At 36.7% G+C, this 20,308-nt stretch overlaps 1 protein-coding gene across 5 annotated transcripts; it reads left to right on the top strand.

Moving 5' to 3' along the window:
• Positions 1 to 342: 342 nt before the first annotated feature.
• Positions 343 to 20,124, top strand: LOC136839377 (thiamine transporter 2-like). 5 transcript variants are annotated; one of them, XM_067105294.1, is made up of 9 exons: positions 343 to 856; positions 9,177 to 9,309; positions 10,750 to 11,076; positions 12,324 to 12,539; positions 12,882 to 13,083; positions 13,509 to 13,701; positions 14,297 to 14,432; positions 17,462 to 17,634; positions 19,919 to 20,124. In XM_067105294.1, exons 2-9 carry the CDS (start codon positions 9,184 to 9,186, stop codon positions 19,920 to 19,922), a joined length of 1,377 nt encoding a protein of 458 aa, XP_066961395.1. In that variant the 5' UTR covers positions 343 to 856; positions 9,177 to 9,183; the 3' UTR covers positions 19,923 to 20,124. The 5 variants fall into 5 exon arrangements, with proteins under 5 accessions (XP_066961395.1, XP_066961394.1, XP_066961393.1 ...); XM_067105293.1 differs by lacking the exon at positions 343 to 856 and adding an exon at positions 2,421 to 2,523; XM_067105292.1 differs by lacking the exon at positions 343 to 856 and adding an exon at positions 6,693 to 6,798.
• Positions 20,125 to 20,308: the final 184 nt, after the last annotated feature.

The raw sequence follows: 20,308 nt of genomic DNA, 5'->3' as shown, positions 1-20,308 counted from the left end.
GCCTAAATAGACAGTCTCTACAGCCTACATTTTTCAATTGCACCTGTGCTGGGGGTAAATGATTTACATTTATCACCTTCATACAAACTAGTAGTACGCTAGGCATTCACTTTCTTTTCAGTGTTTCAGCATTTAGTCCTGATATTTTAACTTTTTTAGATTAAAGATTACATACCATTTTACTCGTTAAATTTTTAAAATTATTATTCTTATATATATATATATATATATATATATATATATATATATATATATATATTTCTGATTTCGTCATTCTAACTATTATGGGTTATTAATCATATAGAGTGAAACACTTATTTTCCAGTTCTGTGAATCTGTGGTATCGTGGTTACGGAAGAACCACGGAGTTAGGCACAACCATACCCCTGAAGACTTATTGTCCATGGTTTTGATTTTATTAGTTTATGAGTTCACAGTTGCTGTAATCATAGTGAATTAAAATTCTCGGCGAGATTCTGCCATGCTTACTGATTCAAAATGAATTTCGACAATCGAAGGACCCTGAGGTGTTGGATTATTCAGCCTCGAGCCAAGTTCGAGACTGTTATTTCCCTACTGATTGCGCCAAGAGAAGGAGTCCGTGATGGCATACAGTTAGTTTAACCGACAACAACTGTTCTTTCCCGCTTTGCAACTAAAACCAAGTCAAAAACATTGTTATTTAATTGCCATATGATGGGACCATCTACTATATTTTTACAACAAAATAGGTATATCCACTTCTTTGCTGCTGATGTTTGTCATCATTTGAGTATTCTTCCTCCAAGGCCTAGTGATTCCACATAAGAGTAAATGGCTTAAAGACCACCAGAAGCTGTAACCTACATGCACACAGGTTGGTACCCTGAACTTTGTTGTTTCACCTTGACTTAGTTCTTTCACAGGCTAGGCTAGGCTACATTTCGGAAGCTTCACCTTGACTTAGTTCTTTCACAGGCTAGGCTAGGCTACACTTCGGAAGCTAGTTTAATTGTTACATTTTATTTACTGCTCTACGCATAGAATTATCCTTTGTGCTGGACTATAAGAGCGGTTCTTTTAATATCTCTCGTGAAGTACTGAAGTTTTTAGAAACAGTTCTTTATATAATCTTTCACTTTTCCATCTGTGCAGTTTAGTACTTGTTTTGATTGTTATTTTGTAGGTTGGCAACATTATATTGCTGTCCTTTTCTGTGGATATGACTAAATTGCCTGTAGAAGACAAGATGTAAACATTGTGGGCGCAACGGCCAGCGGTACTGTGATACCTTTATAAGGTAGTAGTTCACTGGGATAAGTGCCAACATTTACATAACAATAAATGTGAAATGGTGAGCGTGATATTTGCGCTCTTTTGTTGTATATGTCTGTAGATGAGAACATACTGTGTCTTTAATTCTTACAAAACTTTTCTTTTGTTACGGATGTATTGTTTGAAGTTTCATGTTCAATAAAGCCTAAAAACTAGACTAGCTTCGTTACAGTACTAAAAGTGTCTCAAGGCTGTGTAACAATGGAGAGTCTCACAATTTAATTTCTAAACTGTATCTGGCTATCGAAGGCTTGTACAAGTCTATCATGGTATATGCGAAAAAAAATGGGTTACATACGACTTCATGTCATTTTTGTGCGATTTTCAAGGTACTTTAGTAATTCATAAAACTATTTTTTACTGGCTCAGATATTATTTACTGTGAGTTTAAAACGTATATTGTAAACTTTATCCCCCAGTTTTCTTCTCTAGTTTAGTATCAGTTGGAAGTTCGGTTTTCTAATTTATCTGTTCATGAATAATTGAAGATGGAAGGACCAGAGAAGCTAAAAATAGATTAAAAAGTGAATGGGTAAACCTAATTTTCTTTTAAGTAGGCTTTCTGATACGCAAAGTAAGATAAGAAGGTAAGAATATGAAGAAAAGGAAAATTCTAAAGGTTTAACGTTGAGAGATGAAGAAATGTTTATCTTTATATATTACATCTCATTATAAGTTGTTACTGTACTTAGTATCATTTCCATCTGTATTAGAAACCGACCCGACCTTCATATACGGTAAGCACACACTTTACCCCTTAAATTCAAACAGTTTCGAAATGAGCACTTGAATTACACAATCTCTCCCTTGCCGAAAACAACATTGCTATCCCCATGTCGTGCCTTTCGTTTTTTAACCAGGTTTCTCAGTTAACACTTTCATAATTATCTCACGTATGCTAATTTTTAGTCTAGTCGATAACCTCCATTTTTGCAAAAGTCACTCACAAATACACTGGTACAACGCAAAACACAAAGTTCATGTAACTATGACGACCATGGTAATCGGTAGAACTCGGCGTCCGTATCTCGTGAAAGTTTTGATAGATAAGGTGTCATATCAGCGTCCATGGGTCACGGGAAACTTGTTTGAGTATTGTGGTTATGCCACAATCCCTTTTTCACTTAGCCAGTAATAACTGTGAAATCTTTGGCGCTCGCTCTTCATAAACGTACGATCTGATTCAGTAAGATCATACAGACTGTTCTGGTATGTATTACATTTTTATTTACAGTTTCTGATGAGCTGTTGCTTTTTAGAGATTATTATACAGTTGAATTAAAAATGTTGATTACGTAATAACTAGGCAGTATCAGATAATAAACAAAACTGATTTAAAAATGAATGGGGAAACCTATTTTTCCTTTAAGTAGGCTTTCTGATACACAAATTAAGATAAGAAGGTAAGAATATGAAGAAAAAGCAAAATTCTAAAGGTTTAACGTTGATAGATGAAGAAAATTAATGTTTATATTTATATAGTACATCACATTTTAAGGTGTTACTGTACTTGGTATCAGTTCCATCTGTATTTAGTCGGCTGCATTTATGAAAAAAAAGCACCTTACGCCCAAATAATTGCCACAAAAGGTTTCTCAACTGATTGTTGTAGTATCAGGTGTGCTTAATAACATATCAAAAGTCTACCACAATCTGACCATGCAAAAGGTCTCATTTCCAAGATGGCGTCTATAATAGCTCCTAATTCATTAAAATGCCCATCACTCTTCATTATTTAAACTAGATAAGTAATGCTGATGCCTAACGCCTTATTTAGGTGATCTGGAAGCCCAGTTAGCCTATCTGCATTATATTGAAGTGATTATATGCTCACAGAACCCAAGATGGCGGACCAATATGGCCATCATACTATGGAAATCTCCATCATTCATTCTAATTTATTTTATACAAGTAAATTTAGTGTCTTAAAAGTCTGTTTTGGCGATTTGGGAATCCAAAGAGTATATCTGAATTACAGTATATCGAAGTAGGTCTAATTACATATATACAGAACTTAATATGGAGGATCAATATGGCTGCCAAACAAAAAGAAATAAATACTTATTTTAACCCATTTTACACAGGTAAATTTATTGTCTAAACCCCTGTTCTGGGAATCTAGGAATCAAAAAAATTTATTTAAATCACAGTATATTACAATGATTACATATTTATAAAATCTAAGGTGGAGGACCAATATGGCTGCCAAAATACAAAATATCATCATTATTCATTTCAACTCATATTACAGAAGTAGTAAGCTTGCTGTCTAAACCCGTGTTTTGGGATATGGCAATCCAGTTAGCCTATGTGACTTATAGTAAACTGAAGTGATTATATATATAAATACAAAATCAATAATGGAGGAGCAAAATAGCTGCCAAATTATGAAAATCCTCGTCACTCATTTCAATTGACTTTACTCACGTAAATTTGGTGTCTAAATATCTTTCTGGGAATCTGGAAATCCAACCAACTTATCTAAATAACAGTACATTGAAGTGATTGTTCAACATCTAAGATGGAGGACCAATAAGGCCACCAAACTTAGTGTAGTGATTACTGATAAAATGTTATAATAAATCCTATATCATAAATTTCTGAAAAACCAGGTTTACAAAAATATTCATTGTTGCTTTCTTCTTCCCGTGAAGCTTGATTGTGTGGATTCTCACAGTTCTCAACTTGACATGGTCCACAAGCAGGAATGCATGGTAGTTCATAGCCTTTGCAACTGCAACGCGTTTGACAGGCAGTTTTGCAATTACAGTGGACCATCTGAAGGAGGCTTTCTGGTGCAGCAGTTTTCTTGCGTTACAATGTTCTGATAAAAAAAAATTGTCTCTGCCAAGTCATTTGTTACCCCAGAACGCCTCCCACCCACCAAGTCCTAGACAAAATAACATAGCTATAGAGTGTATTACCAGATCATGGTGTGGACTGGAAACGAAAGTGACATGAATGTAGTGGATTGAGGATGGAAACTGGAGGACAATCAGTTTGCGCCAGTTATGAGCAAGAAAACTGCTGCACCAGAAAGCCTCCTTCAGATGGTCCACTGTAATTGCAAAACTGCCTATCAAACGTTGCAGTTGCAAAGACTATGAACTACCATGCACACCTGCTTGTGGACCATGTTGTTGTTGTTGTTGTTGTGGTTCCCCAGACTCTGTTATGCCAGGAATCCTGCACCGCGCAAGGACACCACACTTACTGGATCCGACCATAACTGTGTGGTAGTGTGGATGTTGTGTTGTTGTCTAAGGGCTGCCAAGTTAGGGCAATCTACTAAGAGATGTGTAATTGTGTGGGGACTAACTTGGCAGAGTGGACATATGTCTGTTTGGGTGTTGTCTATGCGGTGTTTTTAGGTGTTTAGTGATTGGTGATGACCACAGCGAAGTCGAGTCAGGTGTACTCTCTCCAATCTTGATAGCTGTGTTTCTGTGCTCCTTATGTTGGGTGGGGGTGCCAGTATTTTGTTTTTGGGAAGGTTATTAAGTGCTTGTCTGGTGAGGTGAGTATGGATGTGCTTTTTGTTTTGTGTGATGTTTGTGGGTGGTGGTATAGAATTCAAGATATTTGTATAGTGTCTGTGTGGTGTATTCGCGTCATCGTCGTGGGACCTCTCCAGACGGCGGTGGAACGACGGCCGCCTGGATCAAACGTCCACAATACATTTCCACTGCGAAGACAAGGGAGGGGAGAAGAGGAGGAGTGGCTCCCCAATGCTCCGCAAAGTACCGCGCCCGGGGTGGCGCCGCGCAGCTGGATTGTGGACCATGTCAAGTTGAGAACTGTGAGAATCCACACAATCAAGCTTCACGGGAAGAAGAAAGCGACAATGAATATTTTTGTAAGACCTGGTTTTTCAGAAATTTATGATATAGGATTTATTATAACCTTTTATCAGTAATCACTACACTAAATTTGGTGGGCTTATTGGTCCCCCATCATAGATGTTGAAAAATCTAATCACTTCAGTGTACTGTTACTTGGGTAAGATGGTTGGATTTCCATATTCCCAGAAAGGGATTTAGGCACCAAATTTACGTGAGTAAAGTAAATTGAAATGAGTGTGACGGGGATTTTCATAATTTGGCAGTTATTTTGCTACTCCATCATTGATTTTGTATTTATATATATAATCACTTCAGTTTACTGTAAGTCAGATAGGCTAATTGGATTGCCATATCCCCAAAACACGGGTTTAGACAGCAAGTTTAATTCTGTAATATGAGTTGAAATGAATAATGATATTTTGTAGTTTGGCAGCCATATTGGTCCTCCACCTTAGATTTTATAAAAATATGTAATCACTGTAATATAATGTGATTTAAATAAATTTTTTTGATTCCTAGATTCCCAAAACAGGGGTGTAGACAGTAAATTTACCTGTGTAAAATGAGTTAAAATAAGTAATTATTTTTTTTGTTTGGCAGCCATATTGATCCTCCATATTAAATTTTGTATATACGTAATTAGACCTGCTTCAATATACTGTAATCTAGATAGGCTCTTTTTATTCCTAAATCACCAAAACAGGTGTTTAAACACTAAATTTACTTGTATAAAATAAATTGGAATGAATAATGGAGATTTTCATAGTATGGTGGCCATATTGGTCCGCCATCTTGGATTTTGTGAGTATAAAATCACTTCAGTATAATGCAGATATGCTAAATGGGCTTCCAGATCCCCAAAATAAGGTGTTAGACACCAGCGTTACTTATCGAGTTTGAATAATGAAGAGTAACGGGCATTTTAATGATGTAGGAGCTGTTTTAGACGCCATCTTGGAAATGAGACCTTTTGCATGGTCAGATTGTGGTAGACTTTTGATATGTTATTAAGCACACCTGATACTAGAACAACCAGCTGAGAAACCTTTTGCAGCAATTCTTGGGGGGTCAAACCTTATTTTCAGCCGACTAATTAAAAAGCACACATTTTACCCCTTAAATTCAAACATCTCTCCGTTTCGAAATGAGCACTTGAATTACACAATCTCTCCTTTGGCGAAAAAAACATAGCTATTCCCATGTCGTGCCTTTCGTTTTTTAACCAGGTTTCTTAGTTAACACTTTCATAATTATTTCCCGTATGCTAATTTTTAGTCTAGTCGATAACCTCCAGTTTTGCAAAAGGAGCAATTATGCTTTTCATCAACTTATTAGCCACCATTTATCAGACGAAACATACAAACCATAGTAACTCTTAAAATACACTGGTACAACGCAAAACACCAAGTTCATGTAACCAAGACGAACAAGGTCATCGGTTAATCTCGGCGTCCGTATCTCGTGAAAGGTTTAATAGATAAGGCGTCATATCAGCGTCCATGGGTCACGGGAAACTTGTTTGAGTGTTGTGGTTATGCCACAATCCCTTTGTCACTTAGCCGGTGATGACTGAAATCTTTGGCGCTCGCTCTTCATAAACGTACAATCTGATTCAATACGTAAGGTCATACAGACTGTTTTGGTATGTAGTACATTTTTATTTAGTTTCTTGTGAGCTGTTGCTTTTTAGAGATTATAATACTTTTGAATTAAAAATTTTAATTACATAATAACTAGGCAATATCAGATAATAAAAAAAAAAACAGATCGATAGAGGGGTTATACACCAGACGTCTGTTTCAAGATGATGAACTACAAACAAAATAACAGATCAAATTATGGAAAATGTATGTTTCATTGTACGTAATTTATGTTCCGATTCGTCCAAATGCTTCGTAATACGCAAGCTTTAGCAAAGTATATGATTTGACAGTTGTTACATTTTACTGATTTTCCTTCTCTGGTAAAAAAAAAAATTACAAAACGAAATAGCCGATGCACTTGCAGATTCTGCAACTCGCTCTGGTTTCATATCAGCATTTTTTTATTCATATCAGGCGTTAGTGAATACTGATACAGCTTCAAGCATGCACCTGTTTGTTTTTTCCATTAAGATTAAGTTGAATTAACAGTTCCCACAGAAAACGTCCTTGTTAACCCTAAAATGTGTAACTAACATTGGACGACAGTAGGACAGACAAGATTATAGCAGTCATGTTTATGCGAGAGTGAAACATTACTAGGATCACCTTTTATTTTCTATGCCGCGTAGGGGGATAGTGCCATCAGTGCACTTCATGCGGTGCACTGTAGGCATTACTTAAGATTCTTTGAAGCATGCCTGCGGCCCCTAGCTGCAACTCCTTTCGTTCCTTGTTGTAATGATAGCTAGGAGAATATTAAGAATAGCATAAATATAAAAGAGAGAAAAAGGAGTGAGAGAGAACCATCAATAGACGAATGATAGACAGAGAGAGAGAGAGAGAGAGAGAGAGAGAGAGAGAGAGAGAGAGAGAGAGAGAGAATGAATAATAGAGAAACGAGACAGAGAAAGAGAGAGAGAGTAACGATCAGGAAGTGTCGTGAGTATGTAGCCAAAACACTGGTGCCAGAATAATCTAAGTGCAACCATTAAAAACTGCCTACCCATCTCACCTGTGACCTGGCCTTTCAACTTTCGCCGGAACCTGAAGACTTCCAGTGACGTCATTAGTCCCACCCACAAAGGAGGAATTAAGTCAGTTAATCACACCCAAGGGACGTCGTTAGATAATCTTCAACCAATACAGAAGTAGTTGTCCGCCTACTGGTGAGATGGACATTTCCTTTGAAGAACCTTCGAGAAAGCAAGCTTGAAGGGAGAGAAGGATAGAGGATATCCGAGAGCCTTAGCAGAGTGAGGTCGAGAGCCTCACCAGTTGAGGGTTAAGAAGATTTAAGATAGGCTCATACTTCGATTCGTAGTCATACTACTTAACCTGTATATAAGCTGTTTTATTTTACTAGTGTGTTAATGAAGTATGAAAGCTGCACTGTGTCTTCCTAAGCATCCCGAGACTCTAGCAACTAACAACAAACAAAGCCAGAAATGATAAAGCAACTATAAAGGAAATATAAAAGTAATTCAAATAAGAAGAGCAACAAAACGTTACTGTAACAAACATTACAAAGATAACAATAATAAACTTTACATTGGTAACGGGTAACAAATAAAACAGACATTGCATTGTACCGTTCCTCCTTCCGTTCCTTTTACTGTACCTCCTTTCATATTCTCTTTCCATCTTACTTTCCACCGTCTCCTAACAATTGATTCATAGTGCAACTGCGAGGTTTTCCTCCTGTTACACTTTTCAAACTTTTTTACTGTCAATTTCCGTTTTAGCGCTGAATGACCTCATAGATCCCAGTGCTTGGCCTTTGGCCTAAATTCTATATTCATTTATTTTCTGTGTGTAAGCTATCATACCCGATAGTTGCTTGACTCAGCCCACTGTCACGGAATGTCAAACCATTCTTAAAGCAACCATTTTATCTTATGCGGTGCTGTTACTATGTCTATATGAAGGAAAGTACGAGAAATGGAAATGACTAAGCCAGCGCATGCAGCTAACATGTTGTAAGAATGGCCGGAAAAACGAAAATATAGTTGTGACAGTGATGTAGGAAAGACGTCAAAATTTCATTTAATGGCTATAACCTGACCTGTTAAGGTAGTGAAATGAGTTTTGAGGGTATGGTAATTCGCAGACGAATGAAATAAGTGTAAAAGTAGATGAGACAAGTGCAAGAAGGAGAGGCTAACCGAAAATATACTGCATTAGGAGTGGCAGAAATTTTAGAAGTAAATTTCTTTGTTCAGACTGGTAAAAGTGAATAAAACATAGAAGTCAGTGGTGTACTAAATATCAAGGGATCAATTTAATGCTGAAAATTTTTAAAAGGATTTATAGCAAATTCCTCACTCTTTTACAATAAAAAAAATCTGTCTTTAACTTTCCTTTTCCCCTTTTATTCCAGATTGATAATGGAATCATGGCTAGTGACGTGCTTAGTCCTTTGCATGTATGGCTTCTTCAAGGAATTTCGTCCTTCGGAGCCATTTTTGACTGAGTACCTTATAGGACCACCTATGAATTTAACCTTAGATGAGGTTAGTAGAAATCTGATTATTTTGGGTATCTCTTATTTTCTTTATTCAGTTCTCCTGAAAATTTCTTTGATATGGTGGTTCTCTTACTTTTATATACATGTAAAATTCTTTTTAAGTTCAAGAGGGTTGTCTTGAAGTAAGACTTGATAAATAGAATCAGTTTTATTAGTTAATCAACTGCAAAACTGGAGGCTACATATGCCTTCTCAAAGTTTAAGAGTTAGCGGTCAGCTTTTGGTCTGTGAAAGATGCTGGTACTTTGCAAACAAACTCCAGTACTTTTAACACTGAACAACTTTGTTCTGCCTGTGTGCTGTTATATTAAAGGTGTTAATGCACAAATAAAACAATTTCTAAACAGTTATTCCCCAGTGATTACGCACTGTTCTCTCATGCTACCTGTAGGGTAAGGCATGTTTCCTATTGTTATGGTAATAACAATCTGGCATCCATAATACACAGCAGACCTCTCTCTCTCTCTCTCTCTCTCTCTCTCTCTCTCTCTCTCTCTCAGTTCCCGGTCAAGTAAACGATCAACGGATCACTGGAACACTCGGCTTAGGCGTCCACTTTGGCTGCTTGCACAAATACAAGGTAGGCAGTGAGATTGTCACCTACGTAAGATGTGTGTGCATATACGGTATATATATATATATATATATATATATATATATATATATATATATATATATATATATATATATATATATATACAAACACACACATCTGGAGTGCATTCTGGAGTGCATGACAGTGGGCGGTAAACAGCGTCCGTGGGAAAATTGATTCGTCTAAAAGAAGCCTAAGTTGACAGTGCTGCAGCCTTGCTTGCTAACTCAGACTACATTTTCTAATCCGGCAATTCACTTTCTCTGGAGTTTTTCTCATATGATTTAGAGCTTATGATTAGAATAGATCTCAAAAATGTTTGCAATGATCCCGATCAGGTGACCCTATGGAAGAGGCGCCGAGTCTGAATTTAGGAACCTAGCAATTCGATATCTTCATCATCTTCATTGCTATGCAACGCAAAGGGCCTCTGTATAATTCAGCCATTCAGGTCTTTCCTGTGCTTGTAGTCCACGAATCTTCATCCACCTGCAGCCTGCCGTTTCTTAGTTCTCATTATCATCTCATCTCAATATGAAACTTCAGGGATTTCCCGTATGGTATCATTTTTCACTCCATGTTGCCATCTGACTCTTAATATTGCGCTGAGATAGCGAACAAAAATATCTTTCCAAGTAAAGAGAAAGTTTATAAATCAGATATGTGCCTTGAACCTTTAAACAAATAAATATGCAGATAATTTCATTCGTATTTCAGTTTCCATAATTCACAGCACTTTCAAAGGAAAGAGGAAAAATTATTTCTTATAATGGAATGTAAGTATGGCCTATGATATCCCCTGCAACGTACGGATATGTCTTGCCTTTCCAGGTCAACTATGATGTGTACCCTGTATGGACCTATGCTTACCTGTCCCTCCTGATCGTCGTGCTACTGTTAACTGACCTCCTTCGTTATAAACCTATGATTATATTTGAAGGCATGGGCTACGTCGCAACTTGGAGTCTTCTGTTGTGGGCCAGAGGAGTGCACTGGATGCAACTTATGGAGTTTTGCTATGGCATAGCCACGTCAACAGAAGTTGCGTACTATACCTATATATATGCCAAAGTGTCTTCTGAATACTACCAAAGAGTAACTAGTTTCACTCGCTCAGCCATCCTTTTTGGGAAGTTCACATCGTCCGTAGCTGCGCAGGTAAATATCAGTCCTAATAAAATAAAACTTTTCAGAGCTTCAGAATATTGGTAAATAACCGGAATATCTGTTACCGTTTGTTGTGTTATTTCATAAATGAGGATCCTTGGATACAAAGTAAACCTTCCCTATATCTTAGCGATGAGATTTTTTATAGATGTTGCAGGTTAGAATCAACGTTATTTTTTATATCTTTGCAACATGTGTTTGTCATATCAGTTTGGTCGCTTGCTGTCAATACTTATTTTTGGATGATAATTCACGCAGCTTTAGTTATTTGTTGAGCCCCACAAGACTCTTCTTTAGGCCTGTCTTGTCAGAGGAAGTACAGGTGTGGTTCTATTCATGTTGAACAGCACTGTAACTGGCCTTGGACAGATTTGCCGCCTTGTGCCTCAAAGTTGATTTTTTTACTTTCCCATTCATCGATGGAAAACAAGATTTCTTCTATAATGATATGGAAAGAAGGATTCCGGGAAAATTTTTGTATTTTTCTCACCTATATAATACTTTTTTATGCCATCCCGCCGCACTACAAAATAAAAATTTAATGTCCTGTGTTCAGGTACAGGATGAACGTGCATACTCTAAATTACAACATTATGAATTATGGAAAAATAAGTATTTCATTCACTGTTTCCCATGATGATATTTGCACATTTACGTATTTCACTAACAAACAGATTTATAATTAAAGGAAATCCCATTTATAATGGAAAATATCTCTCGAGAAAGTTTCACTCCATTAAATAATTATTGCATTTCATGCCATTCATTCATTGACTGTTTTTCCTATATGAATCGGAATGTTTTGTGACGCAATCGAAGTTATTCATATTAATGATTCCTTAAAGCACGTTTGATCCTGGACTTTCCCTGTGCCGTTTTCTTTAAGAAATATTGAACTGCCTTGGGGAACCTTTTACACTGCAAGATGCTTTCCAATAATGATTTCCCTGTGTAATGATGATCTTAATTTCCATTGTTGTCTCTATTTTCCTTGCATAAAAAATAGACCAGTTATTAGAATGAATAAACCCACGGATATGTGATTATACGGGAAGATTATATAACCCAGCATGATACATAACCATTAAAGCTAACATTCAACGGAGTTTTAACAGAAGAAAAATAACATTAAAAGGGCCCAATTTAAAAAGCAATTGTACTCAAGTCTTACCTAACGTGTGACCTTGCAGTTAAAAGAAGGCAGACATTTCTTAAACTATCCTCCTCTCATCTCTCAGGTACTAACAGTCACAAAACTGATGAATTACCACGAACTCAACTACATATCTCTGGCTAGTGTCAGCATTGCCCTCATCATAGCCTGCACACTCCCTCCCGTGAAAACCAGCATCTACTTCCACCGGTCACAGTGCAAAGTCAAACCAGTCAGTGAAAGTAGCACTCAGTTAAATGACACAGATGCAAGTGAAAAGAAGAGTGAACGGTTTTCTAAGGTGCGTTGCTTGCTGCTGATATGCAGACCAACCGAATATTGTTATAAAATTGTCACTGTTGGGAATTTAATTTCATGAATTTTAGCATGTGCATCTATTTGCAGTTTCTTCAATCATGTATTTCTCTAAATCAGACGTAGGGTTAAAATTCTGCCACAATTTATGTACAAAGTGAAATATTTGTTGTAATCATCTCCTTGACATGGAATTCATTTAACCCTGAAAATTAAGTGGCAATCACTAATTTCTTCTGTAAAAGTCAGTACCTTGAGAGGCATAGTCAAGCAGCCTTCTGTGCTTGTTAAGCTATAGGATTTTGGACTGTACGTATTTCCCTTTAAGGTAATCAAGCTTATATGGAGTGATTTCAAGTCCGCGTACAGCAACAAATACCTCCTGAAATGGTCCATATGGTGGGCCTTTGCCACATGTGGAAATTTTCAAGTGGGAAACTTCGTTCAGCCTCTGTGGGAAACTATAGCACCTATGGGTGATACTGATGTTCTGTACAATGGAATTGTGGAAGCTGCTTCTACGCTTTTAAGTAAGTTTTATCAGTTATAGTGCTCATTTTACTTAAGAAAGTCACTGTGGCTTTGTATGAAATGGTCTGCCTATACGCTTCAAATTTTCTTGATTTGATTCATAGCAGAGTCTTCCGATTTAAGATAATTGGACGAAAGATTTAAGAATGCTTATCTAGAAGAAAATGTACATAAGCCACAAGAAAATACGTTTAATAGAAAATATAATTTTTAGAATGGATTTGCTCTTACCATGAGTTTAGAAGAAACACTCATTTGTTCCGCAGCTTCAGTATATATTATACTAATCAGCTTATGAAAGCAGGGTAACAAGCTTAAAGCACTGAAAAAAGCAAATGAATCTGCAATTATGCAACAGTTCTGTGTTCTTATTCATACTTATATCCTAGACTCCAGTCACGAATCTGTTACTCCGTTGCCACAGGTTCGCTTGCGGCTTTTGCTGTTGGGTATTTCCGTCTTAACTGGTCCTTGTTTGGAGAGAGCACAATGGCCCTTATATCGCTGCTCGATGCTCTGCTCCTTTTCTTCATGGGCATCACTCAGAGTATCTGGGTTGGCTATGTCAACTACGTCTTATTCAGAGCTTCTTATCAAGTCATGATCACCATTGCTAGGTTGGTACATTTTTCCTCCTAATTCAGTTAAGCTAAGCACATATTACATCTAAAGTTGTCCAATGCAATGGTGTGAAATTTCTCTCACGTAATTTCATTATATGACTGCACATTTCTTCCAATCATCATCTTAAATATGAAATTCCCAAAGGCATTTTCTATTAAGGACTTCATTATTTGAAATAAATCCTTGCAGATCTAAAGCCTAAATCATCACATGTTCAGTATTACTAGAAATATGCAAATAATTAGGTAATTTGATGTCCTCTCTGACTTCTAGACATAAATGAAGTTCTGTTTAGCGACGTAAATAGTGTACTGTATATGTCATATTAGGAAAAAAATTATTGTCGTTGTTAATATTTCATTTCTTGTTGACAGAGATGCTCTGAATACTACAATATTTCCTTGTGCAATCCTCTTTGAGGATTTAGATTTTATTTCGTGATTTTTTTCACTTTAAATCATAACAAATGCTCTGAGAACTACCCTAAAAATCATAACAAATGTTATAAGAACTATAAATTAGTTCATTGTGGCAACTGTAACTCGTTTTGGTGAACGCGACGAAGCTGAATTACTTTTCCTTCGACAGCTACCAGGTGGCGAAGGAGCTGCGAGCAGACAGTTATGGCCTCGTGTTCGGCATCAACATGTTCGTCGCCTTGTTTCTCCAGACTATACTTACAGCAATCGTCATAGAGGCACTTCAACTCGGGTCCAAACTACAGGTTAGTTATTTGTTGCTTCAAGAGCGGAGGCCATTTTTGAGTAACCTGATGCCTTTTACTACCCGAGATCCGAAGAAAATAAGAAAAACTGGAGGTCAAGGGAGAAGGGAGGGACGTAACCACGAAAGAAGGCCTGGGCAGACTGCCTGAAAGGGTAATATAGGTTGCAAGAGTCAGAGAGAACCGGAGCAGGTAAAAATTCCAAAGCTTGGCAGCAGAAGAAAACAAGTAGTCACCATGTAATCCCAAGGGGGTTACCAATTCACTTAATGTAAATGTGGGGAGAGTTAGCTCGACGAGCGTTACCAGGCGTCATGAGAGCAAGACTCTTCCCCTGACGCTCAATGGAGCAATGACTTAAACAGTGTTCATGGAAGGGAGAGTTTATTTAATTTCCAAATCTTATTCAGCCTGCCCACTGTTGGATTTCCCCGTTTTATTGTTTCGCTAAAACCCAACCAAAGCGAATCTTTACTACGTATCATTACTCCTAGATATTTGAAAACTCGCCTTCATTAATTCTTTCTCCTTTTTGTTATTTCAGTCCTTTACCAATTTCCTGTCCTCATTACTTCTGCTGTCCTGTTTTTGCCTCCTATCTCCCTTTGATATATGATGTATTTTGTTAGGCAAGCTATGTAAATCTTGTGGTGATTTGCGGATGAGGAGAACATCATTTGCATATTCCAAGACTGTCAACAGTGTATCATTACTCCAATCCAAAACTTGTCTACCATCTAAACCACTTTTCTCATTATAAAGTCCATGAATAGGCCATAAAAATTATGACAACCTTTCCCCGTAGTGCCCCACTATCTACTGAAAATTCTCCTGATATAACTGCATCCTTAACTTTGCATCTACAAAGTTTATGAATGACTTCAATTAGATTTTCATATTAAGCGGGAATACCAGAGTAACGTAGGACCTTCTATAATATTATTCTGTAGACGCTGTGAAATGCCTTCTCGTAATCAACAGAGCTATCTAAAGGGATTTCTAAATTTTATACAGCTGCTTAATATATTTTAACACAGATATTTGATCTGTCAGCAATTTGTCAAAGTCTTTCACTAGTATCTTGAGAACGGACACGTTGAAAATTTTTATTAAAACTAACGTAGATGCAATACTTCTACAGTTGTCGCATTAAGCCACGTCACCTTTCTCAGCCAAGCCTCTCAATTCTCAGTCATTGGAATTTGTTTCCTCATTTCATATCTTGCAAAAATTTAGTTAGTATGTGGGTTGTCATTTCATGTCCACTTAAAATCATAGCCCTGCGTTTTCGTCTCCTACGTATTTTTTATTGATTCCACTTCAAAAACCGTGAGTTCATTCAGCGTTATATACAGTCATTTTCAGATTCCAGTATATTAGTCAATTCATGACCCTCATATCTCTTGTACAAGACGTCACAAAAATGTTCCACTCACTTTGTCTTTCTTCTTCCTCTGATGTTAATGACCCATACCTCCTTTAGACATGTATTTTCAACTTTTTTTTTCTCACCCATGGGTATTCCATTAAAAGTTGTGGGTTACACGAACAATTTTCTTTTACTTTCTAAAATTTAATTTCTCTACGTTTGGGGATAAATGTGACACAGCAGGGGAATTTGCCTCGTAAGTGACATTAGCATTCGTCTACTAGGGGCCATGTAATCTTTAAGCTTATCAAATTTGGATTAAGGTGGGATAATCTTGCAATAGCTATTAGTGTACAGTGCGCAATGAACTCTTAATCTCAAAATTGAAGTAAACACAGAATTAGCCGACGAGGAAAAGTTAGACCCTTTCATTATGGATATATTTTTTCTCCCTCCAAGTCTTTCCTTTTGCCGATTCCTCAGTAACACTCGTTAACGTATCTAGACTAAACCTCCTCAAAAGACTTGAACAGTTTGAACGCCATCTCTGACCTGGACTGATAAAATCTTGTGCCATGAAGAAAAAGTCCTTTTTTGTTTTGTTTTCGTGTACGTGAAGTCACCTTATCTCCAGAATTTAGAAAATGCACTTCCCATGGCAGCTGAGTCAGTGTACAGTAAAGAAGTCATAATAACAGAACATTTGAAATGACACGTATGCAGTCAACTGTTGATAATATAATGCTGTATCTACGGAAATATAGTATGTACTATAACTTTCTGATGTTGTTGGGCAAAGGCCTTTGTGTTGTGCTGAACGCTGAACTAAGCTTGTCTGAAATCTAACTGAATGTATAAACATCACTTTTGGTAAAGGTTTGAGAAACTTCATCATTCTATGTAGTGGCATCTACCACGATTATTAAATGGGCATGAGAAGAAATCATGATCACTAACCAGGTAAGCCCGTTTTTTGTAATCGGCCTGCCTCTCACCGGTGTTGAGATTGAGGAATGCCCTTGTCCTGTAGAATTAAACAAGAACTCCGTGCATCTGAGGGAATCTACTGATTAATTGGCTAATTTATGAAACCGAAGCTGTCAAGCCCAGGAATGGAGCATTTTCGGAATTCAGCGCTCAAGCCAGCGAAAGGGGGAAGTTGGAGCGGTTGGACAGGAAAAGAAAGAAAATAAAGGCAACAGAGTACAAAGATCTAAAGGTGAAACTGGAAGAAAACCCCACAGTTTTACTGAAAAGTTACAGTTAGAGGTGCTGGACAGCCAGACTGAGGAAAGGAAATGGGGATGGAGATAAAGTGAATAAAAGTGAATTCAGCTAAGGGCCGAAGGAACGCTGCAAAAATCCTTTAGTAATGCTTACAGTGCACCATGAGAATGGATTTTAAAAAAATCTAAATGGATATTTATAACCCAAATATGGGTTATAAATTTCAAAGAAATGGTAAATAGAAATATACAGATACAAATCAACAAGTGTTTCACCAAACAAAAATAGTGGCTTGTGATCATATAACAAAAAACGTTGGTCTTTATTGATTCCAGTTTTGGGTAAAGTGTGTGTAGTGTAGTTTCTAAATATATATGATTTGAAATAAGTTTTCAAGTTACTAATAAAAAATTGGTTTTGTTTTCTGCAACAGTTCGTCATATATGGAGGTTATTTCGGAGTGCTGGCCTCCTTCTTCCTCATCTTATCTGCCTATAATTGTGGACGCATAGGATGTGACGGCCTGAAGGAAATGGAGGTATGGGAAACCACTGAACCTTCTCAGAACGAGTCACAAAGAAACAATGCTCAAGAAACACGAATCAAGTAAGAAATACTCACGTCTGAAGGAATTACTGTCAACATTTCATCGTTAACAAGGCTTGAATTATTTGCTTTTCTCTTGTTAATTTATCTCTTGTTGAGGCTCCTCCATTTGAGGCTATTAGATTAAAGGAAGAAAACTACATAAAACACCCGCATATATATATATATATATATATATATATATATATATATATATATATATATATATATGTATATATATGTGTGTGTGTGTGTGTATCAAGCCATTGCCCATAGGAAGGGATGGCTCCAGTTCACATTCAGACTTTCACCTACCCTGACTGTGTTCTTCACATCTCCAAGTTTCCCACCCTACTAGTTCATATCAATAACATCAACCAATTTCCTCTCATTAACATTCAGCGTTCACACTCCACTTACATAGAGGGTGAGTTGGCTCCATAATCCCTCCATATATTTGCGCCTTTGTTTCAACGATAATCAAAGTCTCTTCCTAATCATTTGCTCAGATTTTTCTGTCTTTCTTGTTTCTCCTATCAAGTGACTCTCCTGTCTCATCTCATCAGCCAAACCATATGGACACACATGCACATACATATATACACATATGTAACTGTAATAATCACAATGCCCTCTTCACACTTTTTGGATGAGCTTGTCACTACAAAGCCTCAGCTCAACTTACAAGAATGTAAAGAAATTCTGACGTTCGTTCGAATTCCGTTATACTCAGGATGCGGGTTCGAATCCTGCTCCGGACGTCAGAATTTCTTCATAGTTTTGTAGTGACAAACGTATCCAAAAAGTGTGAAGAATTCGAGAAGTTAAGAGGGCATTGAGGTTATTACAATTACATATGTATCTCATAAAAAGTGATGAGCACATTATATATATATATATATATATATATATATATATATATATATATATATATATATACATATATATACACTGTATATATATATATATATATATATATATATATATGTGTGTGTGTGTGTGTGTGTGTGTGTGTGTGTGTGTGTGTGTGTGTGTGTGTGTATTATTGCAATCATTGTGCTGTAAAAAAAGAGAGGAGTAAATTTTGCGAGGGGACTTGTTGCACCGGTTTTGCTTTAAATCTTCCTTCATGGGTCAAAAGTTATGAAAAGATTATTGTTAAGCACACACGCGCATATATATATATATATATATATATATATATATATATATATATATATATATATATATATATATGTGTGTGTGTGTGTGTGTGTGTGTGTGTGTGTGTGTGTGCGTGTGTATGTTTGTGTGTATTTATAACAGCCACAAAGACCTTTTAAGTTTTCGAATTCTTCACGTGGTTTCTGTTCTCACTACCGGTATTGATCTGTTTCATCTGTTCTTCATTTGCACTCAAAACTTTGCAGTTACAAGCGTATCAACAAGCATGGAGAAATCGAGGTCAGTGTATATATATATATATATATATATATATATATATATATATATATATATATATATATATATATATATATAAACACAAACGTATGTAGGCAAGTATTTGAATGTAATTATGCGGGTATATATGAACTAATTCTGCTACAGTATTCACATTTTGTTTTTTTATGAATTGTTTTTTAGGACATTCTCATATTATCAGGAAATTTAACAAGCTGAACGTTGCCAATAATCAGATAATATTAATTAGTGAATAAAGCGTCAATTACCGATATGAAACCAGTGTAGAAAAATGCAAAAATTATACGGTATATTTCCCTCTCTTGTGTTTATAAGTGGTCCTACCACAACTCAGTCAGATCAGCAGCTGTCATTACTAATGCCTGCTTACATGAACTATATCAGTCTCTTGCAGAGAATTTTCCTTAGTGCATCTAACGTATTTACGTATTACATATGAAAAAATCATTACACCTGTTTGGAACGGTTAATGAATTGTTATGTATTTTGTATTGGTGTCAAAACAAACGCATGTCCTGTCATTCTGAGATCCAACATATTTTGAACATCAAGTTACTGGTTTTTTTTATGCCTTTAATTACGCTACCTGCAAAATATGGAAAAGAGGCGAAACCAATTTTATTGCGTGGAAGTTTGATTTGGCGCAGCGAAGTCCTTGCGCACTGTGGATCTTATAGTCACACACAAACAAATCTACGTACGCACACATACACATATACTCTCAATCCGTGGTGGATCGTTGCCAATGGTAACCCATTTGTGTCCTTTGCAACTACAAAAACATAGCTCTCGATATACTACATGCAATAATCTTAATCATTGTCGATATTGTCTTTATTTCCAGCTAACTGATTTGAAAAGTCGACACCGAGAGGAAGAGAAGAATCACAAGAAAATTAAGCACCTGGCATCTTTCCTAGAGTATGGCAGAGCGTCGCAGCTGTGGCGAGCTGTGAAAGAATGTGTACGATAATCTCCACCTCAATACGATGTACCGTCTCGAATTTTGTATACAAATTCTCTGTTCCCTCACGTATATTTTGTCCTCGAGCCGACATTTTCTTTTCCTGCTATGTAATGCAAAGCTACTTTCATAACTAACCAATTTTTTAGGAGCCGCAATTTTTGGTGGTATGGTATAGATCACTCGTGAAATCCGCAAGGAATATTGCTTTCTGTAACACGTTCCACACATGCAAAGTGAGGGGAAATGGTAACTGAAAGGTACCGGTGG

The sequence above is a fragment of the Macrobrachium rosenbergii genome, chromosome 6 (genome assembly GCF_040412425.1).
Source record: "Macrobrachium rosenbergii isolate ZJJX-2024 chromosome 6, ASM4041242v1, whole genome shotgun sequence".
Lineage (NCBI taxonomy): Eukaryota > Metazoa > Arthropoda > Malacostraca > Decapoda > Palaemonidae > Macrobrachium > Macrobrachium rosenbergii.
The sequence above is the reverse complement of the archived record's forward strand: the minus strand, read 5'-3'. Positions and strand labels throughout refer to the sequence as shown.